Source organism: Hippopotamus amphibius, chromosome 15, assembly GCF_030028045.1.
Source record: "Hippopotamus amphibius kiboko isolate mHipAmp2 chromosome 15, mHipAmp2.hap2, whole genome shotgun sequence".
Classification (NCBI taxonomy): Eukaryota; Metazoa; Chordata; class Mammalia; order Artiodactyla; family Hippopotamidae; genus Hippopotamus; species Hippopotamus amphibius.
Genome location: NC_080200.1, coordinates 29,690,529 through 29,715,982, shown reverse-complemented (window position 1 = coordinate 29,715,982; position 25,454 = coordinate 29,690,529). Strand labels below are relative to the sequence as shown.

The 25,454-nt window shown below is 55.3% G+C and overlaps 1 protein-coding gene across 7 annotated transcripts; it reads right to left on the bottom strand.

Moving 5' to 3' along the window:
• Positions 1–515: 515 nt before the first annotated feature.
• On the bottom strand, positions 516–23,488 carry EXOC3 (exocyst complex component 3). Of its 7 annotated transcripts, none has more exons than XM_057709254.1 (13): positions 23,432–23,488; positions 22,359–22,549; positions 20,661–20,880; positions 12,387–13,068; positions 9,794–9,911; positions 9,054–9,179; positions 7,982–8,082; positions 5,754–5,864; positions 5,519–5,669; positions 4,311–4,433; positions 2,156–2,317; positions 1,770–1,897; positions 1,227–1,531 (listed from the first exon to the last, which is right to left on the bottom strand). In XM_057709254.1, exons 2-13 carry the CDS (start codon positions 22,500–22,502, stop codon positions 1,360–1,362), a joined length of 2,238 nt encoding a protein of 745 aa, XP_057565237.1. In that variant the 5' UTR covers positions 22,503–22,549; positions 23,432–23,488; the 3' UTR covers positions 1,227–1,359. The 7 variants fall into 7 exon arrangements, with proteins under 7 accessions (XP_057565233.1, XP_057565234.1, XP_057565232.1 ...); XM_057709252.1 differs by lacking the exon at positions 23,432–23,488 and adding an exon at positions 22,686–23,148 and having other exon boundaries at positions 1,770–1,918; XM_057709253.1 differs by lacking the exon at positions 23,432–23,488 and adding an exon at positions 22,686–23,145.
• Positions 23,489–25,454: the final 1,966 nt, after the last annotated feature.

Below are 25,454 nucleotides of genomic sequence, written 5' to 3'. Positions count from 1 at the left end.
ACCCCAAGACTCAGTGCGCCTGCGATGGCCCGATGATGGGATCCCGGCGAGGGCCGCAGGCTGCCTGCCCTGTTATACCCACGTCCTCCAACAGGCAGGTGGCGGCCTGAGCGCGAGGCGGGCACTGGCCTTCAGCATGGGTGCCTGCCGGCCTCTCGCCACGCGACAGGGAGATGACCCTCCCCTGGGCATCGGTGTGGACACCACTGCCCACCCACCAGGATGCGGCCCTCCTCCGTGGCCCCCACCACATCTCCCACATCCTGGCCCTACTGGAATGTGGGCGGCATCTGGCACTCAGCCCACCACTGCCCAGGCGTCCCCAGCGACCAAGGGCCCTGCCTGCCCGGTGGTGACCACCATGTCATGAGAGCAAAGACAGCACAGGTCACTTGGGTCTGCTGTCACAATCTGAACAGTCACCCTGGGTATTTATTCCAGAAGTAACTCAGGATGAAAATTCTCTCAGCCCATGGAAGAATAAACGTATCTGCATTATTTTAAGGGGCAAGAACTGATCTTTAACACTCGACTTTATTAATCCAGGAACTGTGCACGAAGCGCTACCGTACACCAGCTGCCACGGCTCGCCAGGCAGGGAACCGTGTGAACACGCGCATCACCAGGCGGCACACCGGCAAGCAGCCCCGGCCCAGACCCCGTCTCTGCGGAGCCAGCACCGCTCACAAGAACGCGCCAACGTCTCCATTTAGGCTCTGACTCTTCCAAGAAAAAAAGTCCCACTTGCGAATCTGTCGCCCCTCGTGAGCAGGAAATAAGAGCACAGCATCAACTCTGCTGTCGTGAACGCGTGTGACAAGGACCTGGGAGCCTCAGAGCAGCCCGGCACCGCACACGCCGCGGCCTGCGGGGAAGGAGGAACGGGGACTCCGTGGGCGGAACAGGGCAGACGCCAGAGCCACCTCGGAGCACAGCCCCTGAGAAGCCTGTCCAGTGGGGCCACGTCGGGGGTCGGGGCCACACACAGGGCCCACCGTTTACTCTGAGGGCAACTTCGTAATTCACTTGGTGTACAAGTAAGATGAATCTGCAGGTGCTCCCAGTGTCATCCACCTGCGGGTGGCGGGGATTCACCCACCAAACCCACCTGGTGGGAGGTCCGCTCCGATGGGAGGGACCCCAGCGGGCGGAGGGGGTGGGGGGCTGGGCCACTGCCGGGAAGAGACCCTCAGGGCGGGAAGCTCTCGTTTCCCAGCAGAAGTTCAGGCTCCTCATTGAGCAGCAGTTTCAGAAGCGCACACGGCGCAGGCGCAGAGGCGAGGGGGCGCTTCTCCCGAGCCCTCCTCACGAGGCCGCCCCCAGACACACAGCCGGTGCCCGAGGGTGGGGCCCCGCTGGCTACTTGAGGAGCTTGGCCACATTCAGGCTGGGAACCACGATATCCTTGAAGATGGGCACGTAGTCTGGACTCGCCTGGGCCGGGCCCTGCTCCAGTGTCTCGATGATGGTCTGCTTCATGTCCCGGCTGGCGTCCCCCCGCATGGCCAGCAGCGCGCCGATGTGGTCGTCCCTGGGGAGGGGAGGGAGTGTCAAGGTGCAGCTACGGCCACGCAGCCGGGACTGTGACCTGCGGCAGGGCCGGCGGGCACCACTGCTGTCTCTGGAGCCCACTCCACCCACGTCGCCGTCCACACAGCATCCGGGGTCCTTGCAGGAGCCCGGACCCGCCACACTCACCCGGCGGTCTCCCACCTCATGCCTGGGACCCTCCCTCTCCCCAGGGGCCTCAGGAATGACCCTGCCGCTACCTGATGTCTGGGTATTTGCTGACCAGAGTCGAGACCTCCAGGTAGAGCAGAGAAGGGTCTGTGAGCTTAATGACTTCAGCGACGGCGAGGATGGTGTCACAGTACCCGTCCATCTCCTCACCAAACCCCTGCAGAACACAGCGCAGGGGCTGAGTGGGCCCCGCGCTCGGATCTCAGTCACACCCTCTCTGGCCGAGGCCACCTGGCTGGCGAGCCCAGCGCCCTCCTCTTTCAGGTAAACCCCTCAGGACAACTCCTGGCAGCCTGCCCCCAGCCCCAAGGCCAGGCAGGTCTGCACACAGACCCACTCACGGAAGGAGAAAACCATTGGGGCTCTCAGCCCGACACCACGCACCCTGGGGGCCCGGCCGGGCGGGTGTACTCACGGAAGCCAGCTTGCGGAAGAGGAAGCGCAGCTGCTCGGCCTCCCGCACCATCCGCTCGGCGCCCTCCTTGCGCTCCTCGGGGCCCCGGAAGGAGATGCGCTTCTGCATCACGGCCCGCAGGTACTCCTGCACAGCGCGCCGGTGCGCCTCGGCGATCATCCGCTGCGGGGCACGCGGGCGACACGGGTCAGCCGGGCGCGGGCCCAGGGGCCAGCCTGGGTCAGCCCTGCGTGGGCCAGCGCGCTCCTTCCCACTGCTCAGCCGCACAAATTTCAGAGTCCACAAATGAGGCACACCTGAGACTATTACAAATTCTGTCTTGGAAAACTGCGGCAGGTTCACCATGTTTCACGTCTGGGACATGGGCAGATGCACCGGCCACACAGCAGCAGCCAAGAGCTGGTACTGCCCAGGCGCCTCGTGCGCTCACGTCCATTCTAGAAAGCCCACAGAATAAAGCACCCCGAGGGGATGTCCGCCTGCAGCCCCGCCGGACACTTCGTCCTGGGCGCAGGCCCGCCGCAGAGCGGCCTCCCGCCGGGGCACCTGCTCTACTGAGACCCGTCCGGGGGCTCGCAGGCCGCCTCCAGGGATCCAGGTCTACCCTCCTTGCCCTGCCCACCCTGCCCGTCTCTGAGCTTCTCAGCCCGGGGTGGAGCGTGGGTTCGGGGGGAGGACCGGGCACGCTGGGCCAGGCCCCTGCGCTGCCCCTCACAGGCTGAAGGCCTCCACACGCCACACACCTCGTGCACAGAAGGCTCATCAACAACTGGTCTCTGGAGACGGTGCGACGGGCTTCTGGGAAAAGAGGAGCCCCAAGTCCACACATTTGGGGAAGTTTCAAAGAAAGCTGCGGTCCTCTCTGGAGCCCACCCTCAGCGGCCCACAGACACCGGACAGTCACTCGCGAACACGTGAGCACGGCTGCGCGAACACAAGGCGCGGCCCGGGGAGCAGACTTCGGAAGCTCTGGCTGCCGGGCAGGCTGGGGAGCTCTGCTCCGTGCATCACAGTGAGGGGCACCCCAAGGGCCCCACACAAGACAAAGCGAGACGCCCAGCAACGGCAGGGGCCGGGGCCGAGGCCAGGCTCTCGGCAGAGCAAGCCACTGTCCCGCAGGAGACGGCGAGCTCCCGGCCGCTCCAGGAGGCGAGCCACCGGGACCGGGCGTGACTGAGACACAAGCTCCGGGTCCGAGGACGTTACACACCCGCTATTAGATCAAAGGACAGAACGTTCAGAAAAAGATGGAACCAAAAACTACACAAGCAATAAGAAATTCAAAACTGAACAGAGCTGGTCCCACCGACCTCTCACCATCGGAGGCTCCTGACAGCGGTGAAGGGACCAACCAGGTGGATTTAAAACACCCGGGGGTCTCCCTGCAAGCATCCCTTTTAAAGGCAGAGTCAGAAGAATTTAAAGTTACAAATGAGACAAAGACACCTCCCTGCTGGGGGCCCCTGCCAGGGCAGCGACACAGAGCAGACGTGAGGCTACAAGAACCAGAAATGAAATCTCACAGTGAGGCTGTTCACAGACGGAGCATCTGTCCACACGGAGACTGAGGGGGACTGGACACACGTCCTGAACTGTCTGGACCTGAGCTCCGGGTATCAGACCACTCACGCTTCCAGAAACCAGAAACGGAGAGCCTGATTTTAAAGGAGCAATAGTAAAAACCACCCAAGGCCCTGAGAATTTCCTCTCGGAAAGCTGCTCAAGCCCTGAACGGGAACGGGGCATTTCACGGGGCCTGGAAGCGAGCCCGACATCCGGAAACCCTGGAGTCTGCTGTTGGCCCTGTGCTGAGAGCCGGCCGCTGGCCCCGCGCGCAGATGCGCACAGGGAACTGCCGTTCCTCTCCAGCCTCTCATCAGAGCCACAGCCTCCGCCCTCACCCTCCCTTTGAGGGGTCCCTGCTGAGGAGGCCCCCACCACCCACAGGGTTCTGGGTCTGTAGCCGTGGCCGTGTGGCCTTGGGCAGCAAGGTGGATGCCCCGTCACCTCCACCTCTGCCACCTGCAGACACAGATGTCTCCAGCCTGCTTGGGTTCACAAAAGCACCTGTGAACTTCCACCCAGGAGCTAATGACACCAAATTCTACACAAGATGCCAGGGGACTCGGGCCACGTGTGTACCCCACACGCTTACCTTTCTATACGGCTTTTTGATTTTGGCAAAATCATTGAAGTAGTCTTCCACAGTGACACAGATGATGTCTACAGCGTTTGATCCTGACAGCCACTTCTTTGTCATCAGCTCGCTGAGGTGTTGCTGGAAGCACAGACCACAGAAACACCCCCGTGACGGCCTGTCATCGGGGGGAGCCCACCTTTCTGCTCCCACCGGATGTTCTGATCACGACGCGATGCTCACGTGGAAACTCTGCAACTACGTACTTTAGCTGTGCGGGACTTACACGACACGCGATACACATTCTGTGTGTACACATTTTACCTTAATTGATTACGGCTATTTAATGTGTGGAAGCTCTGTAATTTATGTACCCAATTCTGATGACATTTAAAATGTCTCATTTTGCAGTTGTAAAGAATGCTGCAGTGAATCTGCACATTTTTGCAGGTGAAATTCCTAAAACTAGAATTGCTCAGTCAGAAAGTATGCAAGCTATAGCCTGACGACCGCCGCCCTCCACACCGCCCCCCAAACGGCACCGGTTCACAGTTCTCAGAACACAAGCGTCTCACGCCCTCAACACCAGCGGCAGCAATGGTCCAAACCCTCGCCGTCTGGTAAGCAACAAAATATTCATCGCTAATCTGCTTTTCTTTGAAAACCGGTAAGGCTGGGCATTCTGTTTCCTGCTTAGGACATATGACTCCTTTTTCTGTGAAATAGTTATTCATGTCCTTTGCCTACTTCTATATTATGTTGTTGTTTTTAATACTTCGTTTTTTAAACCATTTTTGAGAAAGCTACAGGCATCATGAAGTGATTCCACCCATCACCCAGGAGCCCCTTCCCTGCAGGACCCTGGATGACCACGACGCTATTTTTCAAGCGTATCCTGGTTTCTGCCAATTCTACGCGACGCTGAGCCACTTTCATATTTCTGGAACAAACTTCCATGCTCCTCACACATCACGCCTTTGGTGTGCCCGCACGCATCTCACGACCGTGCTCTGTGCCTCTGCTCAAACCCGAGCCTGGCTGTGTGGCAGGCGCAGGCCTGCGAGCGCTCTCAGATCAGGAATCTGCTTGTGAACACACCCAGTCTGCTCTCCACGCACTGCTTCTACCCTGCAGCCTACTCAGCACTCTGCTTCTAACATCTCCTGGTGGTGTCTCTACGCGATGCTGCCTCGGGGGGGGACCCCGGACCAGCCCACGTCGCCCACCTCCAGGTCCAGGAAGACTTCCTCCAGCAGGCTGCCGCAGCCCTCCTTGGCAATGGCGTCCAAAAGCCCGTCCATGCTCGGCTGGCTCAGAGACACGCCTTCCTCCGCATCACGTTTTAGATACTTTCTTTCTAAACTGACGACGGATTCTCTGCGGGGAGACAGAGAAGGCCCGGTGAGGCAGCTGGACGCCCCCGCCCCCGCTCCTGGCCCGGGCCCCCCGGCCCCCGCTCACTTGAAGGTCTGGCAGTTGTTGATGGCGGCGACCATGTAGTGCACGTAGCAGTGCGGGCGCTGCCGGTTCCGCAGGTGCTCCTCCTTGTACAGCTGCACCTCCTCTTTGTATCTAGGGACACACGGCCCCCGTCAGAGCAGCCTCGCAGGGCCGTCCTGGCACCACGCCTAACAGATTCTGCGTCACTAACACCTGACAAGTCTTTAAAAACAAAGTATGTTGGGGGGGGGTGACCTATACTAACAGAAACTGGTCATTTAAGAGAGATTATTAAAAATTAATTTCGGGGACTTCCCTGGTGGTCCAGTGGTTAAGAATCCGCCTCCCAATGCAGGGGACATGGGTTCGATCCCTGGTCAGGGAACTAAGATCCCACATGCTGCAGGGCAGCTAAGCCTGTGCACCACAACTAGAGAGCCCACGCACCGCAACAAAGGATCCCCCGTGCTGCAACTAACACCCGATGCAGCCAAATAAATATTAAAAAAAAACCTAAATGTCAAATCAGGCTTTGAAATATGGCTCCGTGTTCTGATTATACAAACACTGTGAAACATTTGTAACTGGGAAAGCATTATTTTCTCTGACAGTGTAAGTTGCCTAGAAACTCACACAACAGTGTTGGGAACACAACCAAATGTTAGTCAGACAACACGTCCTTTTCTGAAACTTTCCCCAAAGACATCAAACGACACATAAATTAGACTCCAAGGTGTCAGGAAAACAAAACTGAGATGGCTGCGTACTTCCTTTCCAAATTCATTACGGAGATTCTCAAACACACGCGGGTGAGTCAAAAATCATCCGCACTCCACTTACATGAAAACTTGTGTAAATTCCACAGCCAGAGTGCAGAGGATTTCTGACACCCTCATACACGAGAGGAGGAGCAACGTATAACACACTGTGTATATTTGTATATATGTTCAGCGAACTGAAAACTGGCAACTGGGAAGTGATTAAGCATTTATTCCACCTTTCTGTGCAAAGCATGGTTCAGGTAACCGCACGGCTGAGGCTCTGAGGAACACTCCCACTTTACAGAAGAGCCCCTACGAGGTGACCGACTCCGGCCACTGCCCCCTGGCCGGCCGGCCGGCAGGGATGCCACGCAGGGGCCTGCTGCTGGCGCCCGGCCGGGAGCACGGAGCACGCTGCCCGCGCCACGCTCTGGCCAAACAGTAAGGAGACACGGAGCGGCCCCGTGGCCTTCAGAGCCAACTTGTGGTTCGTGGGCAGCTGGCAGCTTGAGGCCAGGCTGGAGGACACTGGACGGGGGTACCCGTGCGTCTCCACAGCCAGGGCTCAGAGGGGGAGGGGCGGCCCTCCTGCACCCCTCGGTGTAGAGCTTCGCCAACCTGGTCTGAATGCACAACTATAAAGAGACAGGTGTGGGGCCCGTGGTAAAACCCGACACAAGCCTGGCGTCAGGCAGCCCCACGGAATGCTCGTGCCTGTCCCACGTGGGCCGACGGCATCGCAGCCTGGGCAGGAGAGGCAGGGCGCGCGGCGCCACAACGTCTGGGATTGACCACAAAGCACAGCCGACCCTCGAACAACGTGGGTCTGGACGGCGCACGCTCACTGACACGTGACTGTCCCAGTCAGCACGCACCGCAGCTCCACACCGAGGCCGCGGACGCACGACGGCGGGCAGGAGGGCCGGCTGCGAGGTCCCCGGGCCACGAGCGCACAGGGCCGGGAGGTCACGGGGGTGTTCGGCTGCCCCAGGGGCGGCCCCTCCGACCACCACGTTGTTCAAGGGTCAAGTGGACGTCAGCAAAGCGGGGGAGGGGCAGGTGAGGCAGGGGCTGGCTTTCCAGGGACAGCGTCTGAACCCGGAGGGTGGGCTAAACAGGCTTCCACGCCATTCTCTCTACTTCCGTATACGCCTGAACATCTCCTTCGTGAACAAGTCAGAGGGGGGCATCCCTGCGGAGGGCACCCCAGGAAACGCACAACAGGATGGCTGACTGAAGGGGGCCCCTGACTCCAAGCCCACTGCTGAGGACCCCACACCATGACTCCTGGGACCCCGGGGAGCGCAACCCATCCAAAAGGCAGGTAAGAAAGGGCCTGAACTCTGGGTACAGAGGAAGGCGACTGCAGAGAATCCAGGCCTGAATTCTTTTTTAACAGTAGCCAGATAAGGACCAACGCAGTTTTGCTTTTCACTAAAAAATATACACATATACTTTCTAAATTAGCACACTGGCAAGAATACATACCTACTTAAGAAAGAATTCATTTGCTGAAGACACAAAACTAGTACCTTTGTTTTCAAATCTTCACTTATCTGAGCAGCGACTTGAAGGTTCTGTTCGAACATCTAAAAATTGGAGAACTTATGAATTCTGATGTATACTCATGAGAGGGCAGATTTCCCCTTATATAAACCCCCCACCTGTTAATTGTAGTTAAGACAGTCCAAATTCAGAGGAGAGAAATGAAGCCAGTTATAAAACAACAAAGTGAGTTAAACACACAAAACTGTCTTACTGGGTAGAGAACTCCCCGTGAGCCATTTCCTAATTACCTGCAAACAGGCTGGTCTCCACAGGGGGACACACATTTCTCACGGGGAGACAGGGAGACGAGGGGTACAGGGAGGTGGGGTGTGCCTGGGGTCACACGGGTACCAGGGGCTGGGCCGTGCTTTGTGATGTGGGTTTCTTAAGAAGAACTAGGAGCTGGGGGAGCCGGACGCAGGAAGGTGGAGACGGCCAGAAGGCAGAGCTCACCCCATGTCGTCACAGGGTGTCAGTTTCCAAAATAAAGGAAAGGGTGAAGCCCAACGTGTCACGGACTAATGGGATGCCCCAGAGCCCAGCTAGAATCCAAGCTCCGTGTCAGCAGAAGGAGAAAATTCTAACACGGCTCAGCCCTCCCACGTCAGCAATGTTTCTCAAAGGAAGGAAACGGGACAGGCCAGACGAAAGAGAGTAAGGAAACTGGAGGACACAGCTGGTGGCCGGGCGTCGACAAGCAGACCAACTGTGAGAACGCATGACTCCGCTAAGACCTGAAGGGCTCTCCCCCGCACACCAGGTTAGACTCGGCGATGCAGGCAGCGCTCCTGAGAGGACCCTGGCGTGTACATCAGGGAACGAGCAAACGCAAACCTCAGCAACACACACACACCACACACAATCAGCTCCTGGTCCGAAATGAAAACCATCAGGGAAATAAACAATGTCAGATTTTGCGACCGTGGGCAGAAGTACCGGGCGAGCGTGGCCCCCAGCTCCCCGGCTGTCGGCAGCAGCCGTGTGTGCGCCCGGGAAGCCCGCGGCCTCGCACCTGGAAGACAATGGCGGGCAGCGTCGTCTGGTAGTAGCCGTCCTGGTCCGCCTCGGGCTCAGTCTCTTTCACCCAGTCCTTCTTGTCGGTTTCTAGGGCTTTCCGCAGCCAGGCGATGATGTTCGACTAAGTTGGGGGAAAGAAGAGAACCGGCCTCCGGGTCAACAGGCCGTCCTCCAGTGGCGCAGCTGCAGAAGCAAACACCACGCCCTGGGGATCCTGGTCCCAAACAAGGGGATGAGCCACCTCCATGGGCGGTGCCCCCGCCAGTCTCCACCAACTTAACCTCCTGGATGACGGTCACGCTGAAGGACAGGCCAGGTCAGTCAGGAGGACAAGGAAGCACGAGACCAACACGCCTCTGGTGGGCGTCCGCACCCCAGACCCCACGGCTGTCACCCAGGGGCACGGAGCCGCCCCGGCTTCCCAGCACGGCCTCAGTGCCTGGGTCAGAGGCAGGCTCCCTGCGTCCCAGGAGCAGACCTACCACGTCACCCTACCCTGGGACCCCTGAGGGCACCGGGCATCACCCCCCCTGCCCCCCGCCCACTCCAGGGCTCAGAGCTACAAGGCGGGCAGGTGCCCCCGCACACCCAGGACACCTCCAGACCCGACTTGTCAGAAACAGCCGTGCGTCCTTTGGAAGCCCGACGTCCAGACAGGTCCCGGCCGCCTCCCTCTGCCCCCAGCATGAGGTGCAGCCCAGCTCAGCCCGTTTGGGACCCCACACCTCTACTCACAGTCAGAGTCGACATGTAGGTGTCGAGTAGCTCGGAGACCACGTTTGAAGAAAGCAAAGGCTCCAGGATCCCGACGTCCACCTCCGGGGCCAGCTCCGGATTCCCCATCATCTCCGTGCTGTGGGCACAGCCAGGGAGGGGAAACAGGAAGCCCTCAGGTGAGTGTTGCTGTTCCTTTTGACGCATAAATGTCCAGTGACCCCCCCAGGAAGGGGGGGGGAGGACGGCGAGGTGCCTCTGTCCCCGGCCTCGCCCGGGCCTGTCCCAGGGGTCTGGAGGGCAGGGTCTGTGTGCTCCACCCACGGTGCCCCCTGGGGAAGGCCAGGGCAGGTGGGAGGTCCCATGAGCTGGAGGACAGCAGCCCAGCACTGGACGGAGGAGCAGAAGGCACAGGCGCTAACACCGCGGGTCTTGCAGGAGAACAAGGACCAGAGCGAAAGAACACCTGTTTGCAACCAAACACATGTTGCAACCAAACACAAGTCAGCAAGGAAAGTGCCAGTGCTTTCAGCTACGGTGCTGAAGAAGGCAAGCACGTGGACCAAGCTTCAGAAAAGAGTTTTCATAAAAACAGACAAAAGCCAGGTACGTGGCCAGGCTCCTGGACGTCCAAGGCTGACTGCTGAGGGGACGCCCACAGCACGGACTCAGAATGGCAGTCCTGAGGATTAACAGCTCCTCCGCCCCCACTAAGAAATCCAAGGTCTTCCTGAGTGAAAAAGCACTTCATGAGACTCCGCAAGTGTTAAAAGACCATTTACAACCTAGATCAATCCCACCCCAAGAACCTTAAGTCTGCGTGAAAATGTTTCTAGTGTGAAAGCGGTTCAATTTTCCTGGTAGGAAGTCCAGCACGACGGACCGTGCCGGCTAACACGAAGCTGCTGAAGAGATGCCGAAGGCAGAAAACCGCTCCCAGCGTGGCGAGTCCGTGCAGGTCGCACGCACGCACACCCCGCAGTCTGGTGGCGGGAGCACAGCGAGGGCCCAGACCCCAGACTCAAGTCCTGCTCCCCGCCCCCCCAGGGCCATGGGACCCGGGGTGTCCTCCCTGTGCCTCAGGGCCCAGAGGATGGGGCGAGGCCTGCCCCGGGGCTGACCCACGCGGCCTGCGCAGTGGGAACCACAGGATCGGGTGACAGCCATGGAAGGCGCGCCCAGCACAGTAAAGCCGGGAGCCCCACCCGCCACAATGAACACGACGTTTTCTTTCTCTTCATATTTTCCCATGTTGAAATGTACACATTCTCTACCACAAGCAGTTATCAAAAAACAAACAAAACACAAACCAAAAAAGTTCTCAAAACCTTACTGCTAAAACAGAGGTTTAACTTCTATACACTAGCAACAAGACAGGCTAGAATAAAACGTGTTTTCCTCTCGCTAATCTTTTTTTCTTTAATTTTTTAATTTAAATTATTTTATTTGTTTACTTTTGGCTGCGTCGGGTCTTTGTTGCTGCACGCAGACTTTCTCTAGTTGTGGCGAGCGGGGGCTACACTTCGCTGTGCTGCGCGGGCTCCTCACTGCCGTGCCCTCTCTTGTGAAGCACAGGCTCTAGGCACGTGGGCTTCAGCAGCTACAGGCGCTTGGGCTCGGCAGTTGTGGCTCGCAGGCTCTAGAGCACAGGCTCAGTAGCTGTGGTACACAGGCTTAGCTGTTCCATGGCATGTGGGAATCTTCCTGGACCAGGGATCAAACCCATGTCCCCTGCACTGGCAGGCAGATTCTTAACCACTGCACCACTAGGGAAGCCCTCACTAGCTAATTTTAAAGAATTTCAGAATATCCCACCACTGGCTTGTTTTACAAACTCTACCTGAAAGTAATGCCTACAGAGGGACTTCCCTGGGGGTCCAGTGGCTAAAACTCCGAGCTCCCAATGCAGGGGGCCTGGGTTCCATCCCTGGTCAAGGAAGTAGATCCCACAGGTAGCAACTAAAGATGCTGCATGCTGCAACTAAGACCCAGTGCAGCCAAACAAATAAATAAAATATTTGAGGCAAGAATTAGCACGTCACTGATTGACACTAAAATAAAAATTAAAAAAAAAAAATGCCTGTACGAAGTGGCTCACGCCCCTTCTACAAAGGGACAGAACCTCAAGGCTGAAGTGCAAGAGGACCTGCTGACTCTCCTCACGTACTGGAGATGAGAAACCAAACGCGGGGCCATCGGAAGCCAGCAGGAGTGAGTGGGTGTCTCCTCAGCAGCCACGTGACTCTGTGCAGGTCACGGGACCTCCTGGCTCCATGGGTCCTCACCTGTCCAACAGGTGACCCGCCTGCTCTCGGTGTCACCTCAAGCAGGCGGGTCAGGAACACGAGAAACGTGATGCCAAACTGCTCACTAGAGACTGAACACCCAGCACACAGGGCCACCCAAACACAAGAGCGTCCACATGCCCACGGGCAGGGCCCAACCTCAGGTCACAGGTGGCCCAGGAAGGAGACACAACAGCTGGAAGGCCACGCCTATGGGTGCTGGACACCCGCCCTGAGCAAGAGGGCTCGGCAGCTGTCCAGGAGCGGTCAGTGTGTCTCACCCACAGCGTCTGTGAAACGGGAGACGCCAGGTGTAAAGGCGGAGTTACCTGGTGTACGTGTTTAAGACCCACGTCAGCAGGCTCACGATCTCGTTTGCTTCCAGGTCCTCTGACGCGAGCTCCTGCATCCGTGTGCTCAGAGCCTGGTGGTACATGTTCAGGAGATTCCTGAAGATCTCGTAATGGGGAGGAAAACACTGCACCATCAGGTTCTTGGCGACGATGAGGTCGTCCAGGACATACTTCCTCACGATCTCCAGGTGGCGGACAAGCCACATCCTGTCGGACTCCCTAGTGTCTGCCTGTGTGCCCTCAATCCTGGTGGTCACGGTTCTGTCCAGGATGGCAAACATCTTCTCCTTCCAGCTCTTGGGCCTCCCAGGAGGAACAAAGCCAGTTTGCTTTTTTCGGTCAAGTATGCGCCTGTCAATTTTTTCTTCCCTTTCGATGATCCTGACGACGGAGACCAGCAAGGTGGGGTCGCGGCGCACGGTGACCAGAGACCTCTGCAGCACCATCCACAGCTGCTTGGCCAGCTCGTCGGACAGCCCCTGCGTGCTCCCGAAGTAGCTGCGGATGAGGCTCATGTCGCGCGTGTTCCCGCTGTCCATGCGGTACTGCTCGTACATCAGCCCGTCCCGGGAGCACTCCAGGTCCATCAGCTTCCGGTGGGCCTGCAGCAGCGCCCCTTGCTCTATGAGGTCCTGGGTCTCCCTCACGATCTCGGGCACTGGGGGGAGAGGCACAAGACGGCACCGTGAAAAACCACACAGGAGGCCGTGCAGGACCCCGGGCAGACGGCGGACAAGGGTGGCCAGGAATCCGCCTGCCCCTGGACAGCCACCGCACTGACAGACCCCCCCGAACAGCTGCTTCAGACCTCTGGAGCCTACTGAAGGCATACAACTTCCTGGAGAAGGCGTGAACAGTAAGCTGCGCTTAATACTGGAGTATGTCAGCTCTCAGCACCAGCAGAAAAATAGAAACGGACTGCAAGGGACCAGGAGGCACAGGCTCAGAAAGACCTGAGAAGACCTTCAGTTTAGATCTCAGCCTGATCCTCCACACAGAGCCTGCAACAGTCAAAACAACACAATCAAGTCAGCCCACCCCGGCAAAGAGGAAAGTCTGCTTACCAGAGTCACAGGTTATCACATTCAAATGTCCAATGTGCAACACCAACGATGTCGCAAGGTGCATGAAGATGTAGGAGAGAACAGAGGTTCAAGGAAGAAGCAACCCAACAGAAACCACCCCTGAGAAGGACTAGACAGCGGACCAGACAGACTCTAAGGTGAGCTCTCACACGTTCAGAGGACTAAAGGAAAACGTGGAGAAAAGCATAACAACTGAATGAGAAACTTACTTCAGACTTCAAAGCAGCTTTGAGACAACAGAAGAGTCAGCAAACCTGAGACAGGACGAAGGAATCACCAGGCGCGAGGGAGGAAGCGACGAGACGAGAGTGAGCAGGGCCCGGGGGCGCGCGGGACAGCCGCGCGCGGCCCAGAGCGGGCACTGTGGGCGCCCCAGAGAAGAAAGGAAGAAAGCAGCTGCAGGCGCACCTCGCTCTACTGTGCTTTGCAGACACTGCCTGTTCCACAAACCGAAGGTCTGGGGCGACCCCGCCTCCACCAAGCCCATCAGCACCATTTTCCCAGCAGCATCTGCTCACTTCGTGTCTCCGTCACATGAAGGTAATTCTCGCAATATTTCAAACGTTTTCATTATTATTATATTTGTTATATTGATCTGTGATCAGTGATCTTTGATGTTCCTGTTGTAACTGTTTTGGGGCCCCAAGAACTGTGCCAGGGTAAGACGGCAAACCTGATACGTGCAGTGTGTGTTCTGACTGCTCCGCCATCTCTCTCCCTCTCCTCGGGCCTCCCTGTTCAGAGGCTCAAGAAAACTGAAATTAGGCCAGTTAATAACCCTGCAACGGCCTCTAAGTGCTCACGTGAAAGGAAGAGTCGCACATCTCACTTTAAATCAAAAGCTAAAAATGACGAAGCTGAGGAAGGCAAGTCAAAAACCGAGCTGGACTGAAACCTGGGCCTCCTGTGCCAAACAGCCAAGCTGTGAAGGCAAAGGAAAGTTCTGGAAGGAAGTTAACTGTGCTGCTCCAGTGGACACAGGAATGGTAACAAGCAACACAGCCTCATTGCTGACACACAAAGTTTTAGTGACTGGACAGAAGATCAAACCAGCCTCAACACTCCCTTAATCAAAGCCTAATCAGAGCAGGGCCCCAACTCTCTCCAGTTCTGTGAGGGCTGAGACAGGTGAGGAAGCTTCAGATCAAAAGTCAGAAGGTGGCAGAGGCTGGTTCATGAGGCTGAAGGCAGGAGGCCATCAAGACAACACAGAAGCACGAGGTGAAGCGGCACGTGCTGACGTAGGAGCAGCAGCAGGTTCTCTAGAAGATCCAGCTCATATCAGAAATGAAGGTGCCTACACTAAACGACAGATTTTCAGTGCAGGTGAAACAGCCTTCTACTGAAAGAAGGTGCCATCTAGGACTCTCATAGCTAGAGAGGAAGGGTCAGTGCCTGGCTCCTAGGCTTCAGAGGACAGGCTGACTCTCTTGTTAGGGGCTGATGCAACTGGTGACCCTAAGGTGACACCAATCTTCGTCCATGATCCCAAAACTCCAGGGCCCTTAGGAGTCACACTCACGCTGTCCCACCTGCGCTTTACACATGGAGCAACAAAGCCTGGATGACAGCCCATCTGTTTACAGCATCATTTACTGACTATTTTAAGCCCACTGTTGAGACCTACTGTTCAGAAAAAAAGATTTCTTTTAAAACATCACTGCTCACTGATAAGGCACGTGGCCACCCAAGAGCTCTGGTGGAGATCTACGACAAGATCCTTGTTGTTCTGATACCTGCTCACATAACATCTACCCTGCAGCCCACAGATAAAGAAGTGACATTGACTTGCAAATCTGCATTATTTAAGAAATACGTTTCGTAAGGCTACCATTGCCTTAGACAGTGATTCCTCTCATAGATTAGGGCAAAGTCAATAGAAAACCCCTGGGAAGGATTTACCGGTTTCGATGCCATGAAGAACAAAATGCCAGTGTTAACAGGAGTTTGGAAGAAGTGGATTCCAACCCCCACGGATGACTTTGAGGGGTTCAAGACTTCCGTGGAGGAAGTAACTGCAGATGTGGTGGAAATAGCTAGAGAACTAGAATAAGAAGTGGAGCCTGAAGATGGGACTGAACTGCTGTGATCTCATGACAAACTTCAACACATAAGGAGCTGCTTCTTATGGATGAGCAAAGAGAGTGGCTTCCTGACATGGAATCTACTCCTGGTGAAGAGGCTGTGAAAACTGTTGAAATAACAAAGGATTTAGAATATGACATAAACTGAGTTGACAAAGCAGCAGCAGGGTTTAAGAGGATTGACTCCAATTTTAAAAGAAGTTCTGCTGGGACTTCCCTGGTGGTGCAGTGGTTAAGAATCCGCCTGCCAATGCAGAGGACACGGGTTCAATCCCTATTCCGGGAAGATCCCACATGTCCCAGAGCAATTAAGCCCGTGCGCCACAGCTACTGAGCCAGTGCTCTAGAACCCGCAAGCCACAACTACTGAGCCCACGTGCCACAAATACTGAAGCCGGTGTGCCTAGAGCCCGAGCTCCACCACAAGAGAAGCCACCGCAACGAAAAGCCCGCACACCGCAACAAAGAGCAGCCCCCACTCTCCGCAACTGGAGAAAGCCCGGTGCAGCAACGAAGGCCCAACACAGCCAATAAATAAATAAACAAATAAGTAAAAATTTTAAAATAAATAAATAATAAAAAAATAAAAGAAGTTCTCCTGTGGGTAAAATGCTATCAAACAACATTGCTGCTACAGAGCAATCGTTCCTGAAAGGAAGAGTCAGTCAACACAGTCAACTTCACTCTTGTCTTATATTAAGAAACTGCTGCTGCCACCCCAGCCTTCAGTACCACCACCCTGATCAGTCAGCAGCCATTAATGTTGAGGCAAGACTGTTCACCAACAAAAAGATTACAACTCACTGAAGGTCTGGATGATGGTCAACAATTTTCAGCAATAAAGTATTTTTTAATTTAAGTAGGTACATTGTGGTTTTTCAGGTATAACGGCATCGCACTCTTAAACGACAGTACAGGGTAAACATAACCTATGTTCACTGGGAAACCAAAAGATTTTCATGACTTGCTTTACTGCGATAATTTACTTTATTGAGGTAGTCTAAAAACAAACCTGCAATATCTCCAAGGTGTGCCTGTATTTAAATAATGGTCAAAAACTTACTAAATTTGATGAAAGACAAATATAAACATTCAAGAACTCAACAAACTCCAAGCAGAAAAAACTCAAAAGACCCACACGGAAACACATTATAATCAAACCACGGAAAGCCGAACACAGAGAGAGATCCTGAAAGCTGCAAGGGAGCAGCGGCTGATCACACACAAGGGATCTTCGACGGCATGTCAGCAGGTTTCTTTTCAGAGACTCTAGAGGACAAAAAGCAGTGTGCCGGTTAGGGTTATAGCCAAAGTGCTAAAAGAAAAAAAAGAACCTGTAACCCAAGAATCCTGTATGCGGCAACACTGTCCTCTAAAAGTGAAGGAGAAATTAAGATTTTCCCACACAAAAGCTGGAGAAGCTCGTGACCACTGCACCTACCCTGTGGGAGATGCTGAGGAAGTGCTGCCGTCCTGACCCCAGACAGCAACTTGAAGCCGTGGGCAGAAATGAAGACCTCAGGAAAGGTAAATACACAGGCAACTGTAAAAGTCAGTATTTTTGTAACTTTGCTTTGTAACTCTTCTTGTTCTACATAATTCAAGAGACTAGTACGTTTAGAGAAAAAAAAAATTGTCCAAGTGCGTATTAATAGTAAGTGTGTATTGCTGTAAACTTTGGTTTATAATTCCACATTTTAATTTCTACATAATGTGAAAGACCAATGCGTTAAAAAAAAAAAAACGCAACTAGCCTATGTTTTGGGATACACAATGTATAGAGATGTAATTCTGTGACATTAATAACTGAAAGGAGGTGGGGACAGTGTTATACAGCAGGGCGTTTCTGTATATTATTGAAGTTACACTGGTATAAACTCAAACTAGTGTTATAACTTCAGGATGTTAAATGTAATCCCCACGGGAACAAAAAAGATAAGAACTACAGAACATAAAAAAGGGACTGAAAACGGAATCAAAACATTTCACTACAAAAAAAAAAAATCAACCAAACAAAAGATTATAATGCAGAGAATGCCAGAATAGGGTGTACAGCAGACAGCTGGGAAATGACAGAAGCAAGTCCATCCTTACTAGTCATTCCCTAAAATGTAAGTGGATTAAATGCTCCAGTCAAAAGACAGAGACTGGCAGAACAGATAAAAACTCACTACCCAACTTTACGCTGCCTACAAAAGATTCATTTTGGATCCAAATACATTGAAAGTGAAAGGATGGGAAAAGTTATTCCACGCAAACAGCAACCAAAAGAGAGCAGGGTGGCTGTACTAATATCAGACAAGATAGACTTGATGTCAAAAAGGTTACAGAGACAAAGAAGGAATTTTATATTCATAAGAGGTTCAACCCAGGAAGAAGACACAGTCATAAACATTTACACACCTAACGACAGACCACCAAAATACACGAAGCAAAAATCGACAGAGTTGGAAAAAACAGGCAGTTCTACAGTAACAGCTGGAGACGTCATAGTACGCCACTCAGAAGAATGAAAACAACCAGACAGAAGATCAGCGGGGAAATAAGGCTTGAACCCACAACAAACTAACAAGATCTGACAGACGTGCACAGGACACTCCACCCGACACGACAGCACACACAGTCCTCTCAAGAGCACATGGGACATTTTCCAGGACAGACCACATGTCAGGCCATGAATTAAATCTCAATAGATTTTAAAAGATAAACATCGTACAAAGTATCTTCTCTGGCTACAATGGATAAAGTTAGAAATCTGTAACTGACGAAAAATTCACAAATTTGTGGAAATTAAGCAGCACTCTTAATCAATGGGTCCAAGAAGAAATTACATGGAAAATTAGAAAATACTTAAAGAGACAAGTGAAGATGAAAACAACACACTTACAGGATGCAAGCAAAGTGGTGCTAAGGGTGAAGCACAGCTATAAACACTTACATTAAAGAAGAAAAAGATTTCAAGTCAACCACCTAACTTCACAACTTGAACCAGAAAAAGAATAAGCTAAACCCTCACCTATAATAGAAGAGAACATGAAAAAGAATACACATACGTGTGTGTGTGTATAACTAAACCACTTTGCTGTATACCAGAAAGTAACACAGCACTTTAAGTCAACTATACTTAACTTTTTTCAAAAACTTCTTTAAAAAAAGTTAAACCCAAAGCTACCAAAAGGAAGGAAATAAAGATTAGAGCAGAAATAAACATAGTAGAGAATCGAAAAACAAAACAGAAAATCAACAAAACCAAAGGTAGTTCTTTGAAAAGATTAACAATTGACAAATCTTACCTAGATGAACTACGAAAAAAGGAAGACTTGAATTCTAAAATGAGAAATGCAAGTGGGGACGTTACTACCAACGCCACAGAGACGAAAAGGACCATAAGAGAGAACTACGAACAGCTGTGCACCGACACACCGGACAGCCCAGGTCAAGTGCAAACTCCTAGAAACACAAAACCTAAACCACAAAGAAACAGAGAATCTGAACAGATCTGATACGAGTAAGGGGCTTGGGGGAGGGGGAATGGGGAGCTATCTTTGAATGGTTGCAGACTTTTAGGTTTTTTTTCTTTCAATTTTACTGAGATATAATTGACATACAGCACTACACAGAGTTTGTTTTGCAAGGTGAAAAGAGTTCTAGAGACAGATAGCGATGACGGTTTCACAACAATATGAAAGTACTTCATACTACAGCACTGTACACTTAAAAATGGTCAAGATGGTGAATTTTATATTATGCACGTTTTGTATTTTTTAGAAGTGTGGAGAAAAAACAGGTTGTGTGCACAACACTGCTAAATTACAGGCAATGAGAGAGTCTGAAGGAGCCAAACAAGCACAGAGTCTTCCCGATGAAAACACACTCCTAACCCTAACCACAGCCACATCACAGCCTCATCTGCTCATCGAAGCAAGAAAATTATTTTCAACCTCTGTGGATGAAAAGGTAACTCTCTGGTCATTTGGCATTAGCTTTACGTGACTGGAAGGAAATGTCCATTCGCGGGAAATTAACAAAGAAGGCTGGTCGCATGTCACCAAGGAGAGGCTGGCAGGGTGACCAGCCAATTCCAGGCAGTCAACCCAGACAGGCTGCTTCCAGAGCACCCGCCGTGGCTGGCAGTGCTGTCACTCACTGGGGGGCAGGGAAGGGCCTCGGAACGCGCCCTAAGTATCAGGCCCGGGAAGCTGACACAGGGGGTGGGGCCAAGTACTTACGACGCTGCGTCAGACAGGTAAGGAGTCCAGAGCAACAGGGCCAGGAGCGAGGCCACCTGTGCTGGCGGCTCACAGCGGTGGGCAGAGGGGAAGACCTGTGCCAGATGACACTCAGGGGTCAAGCAGAGTTCAGGGGACGCACAGAAAGAGCTCGTGGAGACCAGACACCAGACGAAGGAAGGGAAGGGGTCAGCCCCTCCCAAGGCTTCTGGCTGGGACGCTGACGACCCCGACAGGGGCCAGGGGACGAGGGGAGGGGCCCGCAGGAGGAGGCCGTGCCTGACACCACAGGCGGCCCCACCCTGGCGACACGGAGCCCAGATGGGCCACAGAGCACGCGTCCTCCTGCCAACAAGGTACGGGGACAAGATTCTGAAAGGGTCGCTCCCACCCCCTCCTGCCCCCACAGCATCCCCACCAGCCCCTGGGACTCCACCAGGCCCGGCTCCAGGGGGCACTGAGACCCGGGTGTGCCTGCCCCTGGCCTGGGCACACTCTCCCCCCGCCCACACGGCTGCCTCCCTCACAGCCCACAGCCGTTCCGGCGGGTGCGGCGGCGCTCCCCTCGGGCACCCGGCAGAGTCCGGGCACACAACGCCCACGCGGCGCCTCCGCAGTCACCCACTTCCGTGCCTTCATCCTGACAGGTTCAGAACCACTAACATCCTGCCGGCCTGCACTGACGCGACGGTCCATCCACCCGTGTTCACGACAAGAACCTAACTGTGCAGGCAGAAGTCACCCCTCTCACCCACTCTGAGCAGGCCTACAAAACACACTGAACAACAGCACCCACAGGGCCAGAGACAGGCGTGTGTGTCACGGGCGTGAGCTCGCCCACGACGTGGCTACCTGAGAAGATGTTCTTGAGGTTCTCCACGGCGGCGGCGAGCTGGCTGTGCCGCACCACGGCGTCCTTCACGTCCCGGAGGCTCTCGATGGTGCTGATGCTCCGCCTCCAGTCCTGGCTGACGGCGGCCAGGGACTGCTGGATGTCCTTGACGTCACCGAGCGCGCTGTGGAGCTGGCTCAGGCCCGTGCGCACCCCGTCCAGCTGCGACTGGATGGCGGCCTAGGCGAGACACCGACACCGCTGGGTGAGCAGGGTGGGTTTAGCCACGAGCATACCCGCCCCAGGAGGCGCAGAGTGGAGAAAAGAGGCATGTCAGTCAGAGAACAGTTAATGCCCAGAGACGAGAGAATAAAATCCAACAAGGATTCCACTGATGCACGAGGGAGACGAGACCCACCGTGGGCATGCCCCAGGCCCACGGCCACCCCTTAAGTGCACCCTTAGAAGGACTCTACACACCCTCTCCCCTCAGGTCCCTAACAGGCGTTAACTAAGTGGAGGCACTGCCGGGACTTGCTCATGGACCTGAGCAGAGACGGTCTTCCTGCCCTTCAGCCAGAACCAGACTCCGCTCCAGGCCGGCCAGCCCCAAGATGCAGAACCAGTACGTCCGCGATTCGGACTCACTGTGAGGGCCCGTGGAAATGCCACCCGGGGCGCTGTATCGTCAGAAGGGAGAGGCATGAAGGAACAGCAGCAGGTGGACGGGAAGAGGAAGGGACAGACCAGGCAGCACGACGGAAGTCAGGAATACCTTTCACCCACAAGTCATAAGTAGCGTTTAGAAATAATTAATGATTTCAACAGACCACACTACTGTTGGTTCACCCCACAAGTTTCTAAAACAGATTAAAACTGAAAAAAAATGCAGCACGTCTAAACTATCTTTCAGGCTGATGTGAAACTGGTTCAGGTTAGTCCGACAGGTCTTCGGCTGCTCTGCTGGTGCAAGTGAACGACCCTCATCCTGTCTCAGCAAACCTGCCGTGACCCGGACGCTAACCTTGCCTTCAAGAGCAGAGGGGACCGCGCTGCCGTGTCAGTGTGAGACTCCACCTTCCTCAAACGCTCTATCAGATCCTCAAGACTGCTGTGCTGCCAGCCGGCGACAGCCAGCCACGGTCCTGCCCTTTCATGACTACACCCAGTGCGCGTCATTCCCGCACAAGCTCCTCTCTGCACGTGAACGGAGCTGAACGCTCATCCAGACCCTCCGAGACTGACTTCCTCTCTCGCCTCACTCACACACTCTAACACACGCGTCACGCGCGCCTCCTTCCTGCCGCAGGGCCAGCAGAGCACCTGGTACACAATCAGCCTCCCACAGCGTGTGCTGGAGCTACCCAAACAAAATACTCTCTACACACACTCTGTAGAAGAGCTTCTGATAAAGAAAAAAAAGCTGTTATTCTTCTAGTATCTTTTAAAAAGCTACATGCACATTTCCGGGTGCTTAAAAAGGTTGTTCTTTTGGTGTTTTCAACATCCTCCCCGTCCTATCAGTCTGTCTACTGATGCGTGATATGCTGCTGGAAGGAACCTCTAAGACAAGGCGAGGTTCCGGTCTGCCTCCTTCCACATCACCAAATCCAATCTGGCAAAACTACAACGCGTGGAGCAGGAACCTGAGACCCAAGACAAAAGGCTCTGTCCCGCCCGGGAGCGAAGCAGGCGCCGTGGCCCCTCTGGCCCCGTACCTTCAATCTGGCCTCCACGGAGGCCTTCTTCCGGGCCTCTCTTCTGCGATACTGCTCCACTTTGTCCAGCTGGTCCGGGCGCTGAAGCATCCCCGCAACCCTCTGGACCGCTGTTGCAACGGCCTCCCGGTCCGTCTCCTTCATGATTACAACGTAGGCACAATCTCTGCACCTGTCATACTAGAGGCGTCCTGCGTGCACGGCGGGGGGGGGGGGGGGGTTGTTAGGAAGGTAGAAATGTCACCAAGAAAACATACCCCCCCCCCCCCCAACAGTCAGTCGTTCACAGCGGAGCTATAATGCGAGCGTTTGAGATCATGGACTCACGAAGCCTGAGAAAGGGGAACTAAGCGGAGCAGCTGCAATCAGAGGTCAGGTGCTCACGCACGGAGGGTCTCTGCGTGGACCCCGGACCACTCGTCACATCAGACGTCGGTCTCCGAGGCACGTCTCCCCCCAGACAGCTGCCGCTTCTCATTTCCAGCGCCCTCACGGCACCCCCCAGCCCGCCGGGGAGGCTGCGCCCGGACGCCTCGGGGAGGAGCGCCGCCCCCAGCCCAGCTGCAGGCCCAGCCCCCGTCCCACACTCCCCGCGAGGAGCGCCGTCTCCGGGGTCCCCAATGCCTCGTCTCACGGCCTAACAGCTCGGGTCACGAAGGGGAGAGGCAGGAGGCAGCTGTCCGGGCGCCAGCGGCGGCCTCCCCGCCGCGGCCGCGGAGCTGGGGCCGCGGGGGTCGCCTCGCGGCGCGGAGGGCCGGCTTCAGCCCCGCGGCCGCCGCCGCGCGCGCTGCTCCAGGGCGTCCCGCGCCCCCTCCCCCGCCCGCTCCCGCGGCAGCGCGCGAGTCCGCGCACAGCCCCGCGGCCCCGCCCGGTCCCCGGCCGCCTCCCGCGCGCGGCTCGGCACCTGCTTCCTCCCTCCCGCGCCCGGCGCGGTCCCCCCACAGACGCGCCCGGGACCCCGCGGCCGGCCGCAGCGCCCCCCGGCCGCGCCCGCACGCGCCGAAGCCCGGGGGAGGGACGGCGGGCGGCGACCGCGACCCCCGCCCGGCACCGCCAGCCGGCGGCAGCCTCACCGTGCGCGCCGCCGCCGCCGCCGCCGCCCGGAAGTGAGCGTCCGGCAGGCACTTCCGCTTCCGGCCTCGCCACTGGAAGGGCGGGGCCTGGGCGGTCCCGACGCTCGGGGCCTGGCGCGCGGGGTGCGTGACTGTGAGGAGCGGCCGCCCGCGGGCGTCTGGCCGCGACCCGGAGGGGCAGAGCGGGGCCGCGGCGCGAGCGCACACTCGTGAACACCGCGCACACCTGACGCACCCACACACCTGACACCCCCACACACGTAAACACAGCCCGCACACACGCCACACACATGACACCCCACACACCTGACACCCCCACACACGTAAACACCCCCTACACCTGACACACCCACACACGACACTTGACACACGACAGCCACACACGTAAACACCCACCGCACCCACCACACACCACACACATGACGCCACGCAGACACATATGAACATACAACAGACACAAACCACACAGACACATATCACACAAACACACATGCTACACCAAGTACACACGCAGACCACAGAAACACGCACACGGGTTCCCACACCCACACACACCACACACGGGAGCACACACTCGCACACGGGGCCGGGGGCAGGAAGGTGGAGGTGTGTGAGCCCCCGTGGCCGTGGCCGCGTGAACCAACACCTGCCCGTGGTGAGCAGCAGGTCGCCTCCCGCGGGCCAGGACTCCAGCCCCGTACCGACTCTGATGGCCCATCCTGCTGTTGTTTCCTCCACCTAATAATTCATGAGAGTGCGGCACCAAGCTGAGCCATGAAGAAGGTAAACACACGTGAAAATTATGTTTGAAATTCTCACTGTAAAGGCATTTGAGACATCCTCAGTGCACGCGTGGACCAGGGAAAACAAACAGCAAAACCCCAAAGAGCAATTTCTCCCGGGCACTGGGACCCCTGGGTCAGGAACGGTCCCCAAAGAACACATGGCTAGGGGCCCGCACTTCACGAGGGTCTAGAGCCCGCTCCGCCTAGACGCTGTCGCTGAAACTCTCTGTGCGGCAGAAGCCTCTAGAGAGGCCCCCTGGGCAGGAGTACAGGAGGGAGCCAGGGGGTATGTTTCTACAGCGTCCTGAGAGGACGGAGATCTCAATAAGCTCTAGCTTAGACGTTGTGAAATATGAAGAGAAAGTGCAGGCAATCCCAGAGGGACACCAGGACCAGGAAAGCCAAAGGGTCATGTGTAACGAGAAAGTAAGTAAGGAGTAGAGACGTGTTCCAATATATCAGTTATCAGAATACACGTAAATGGATTTTGAAACAACCGCTTATTTATGGGAGAAACATCTACAACATAAAGGAACAGGATGGTTAGGTGTGGAGGAGGTTTGCACGCCGGCTAGTCCGGGCCCGAGAAACAATATTAATACCAGACAACAAGGGCTTTATGTCAAAGGCACTGTCAGAGAGAGTGCTTTTCTTAACATACAAAACACATAAACCATAAAGAAAAAGATAGTTTGCCATGCTAAGATTTTAAACTCTTGTGGTTTGTTTGAATCCTTAAATGAAAAGACAAGCCACAGACTGAGAATCTTTAACTGACAACGTGCTACTATACGGAATTTTAAAATGACGCCCACAATTCAACCAGAAATGGCAGACAAGTGCAGGACCGACGAGAGGACCAGCCAGCACTCTGGGGAAGAAGTCAGGGTGGGGGTGCCTCCTGACACTGGCATGGTCCTTAGGGAGGCCGTGGGACCCTCTCCCGCCCTGCAGCCCACGTGGCCTTCAAACCACAGCCCAGGGCCACGTTCCCTGGAAGCCCTGCCGTGGTGCCCTCACTCGGACCTGCCTTTGACCCGCCGCCCCCTGCCTGACCGCGTCCGCACGCTCTCCCCACCCTCTCGCTCCACCCTCATCCCGGACACTCTTCCTGTCGCATCTTGGCTCAGAGGCCGCCTCACCCACCAAACCACCACCTGGGCCAGAAGACCCCGCTGGTCCCCCTCTGCAGCAGGCACCCACCCCCTCCCGAGGCGCCACAGAACTCACACGGTTCA

Excerpts from the sequence above, each read along its gene's own strand:
- EXOC3 (XM_057709250.1), bottom strand. The coding sequence starts at position 22,502 with ATGAAGGAGACGGACCGGGAGGCCGTTGCAACAGCGGTCCAGAGGGTT. Across the intron at positions 9,912-12,386 it reads GTCTTAAACACGTACACCAG|CACGGAGATGATGGGGAATC; the intron begins GTAACTCCGCCT and ends CTGTGCCCACAG. Across the intron at positions 9,180-9,793 it reads CCTACATGTCGACTCTGACT|TCGAACATCATCGCCTGGCT; the intron begins GTGAGTAGAGGT and ends CCCCCAACTTAG.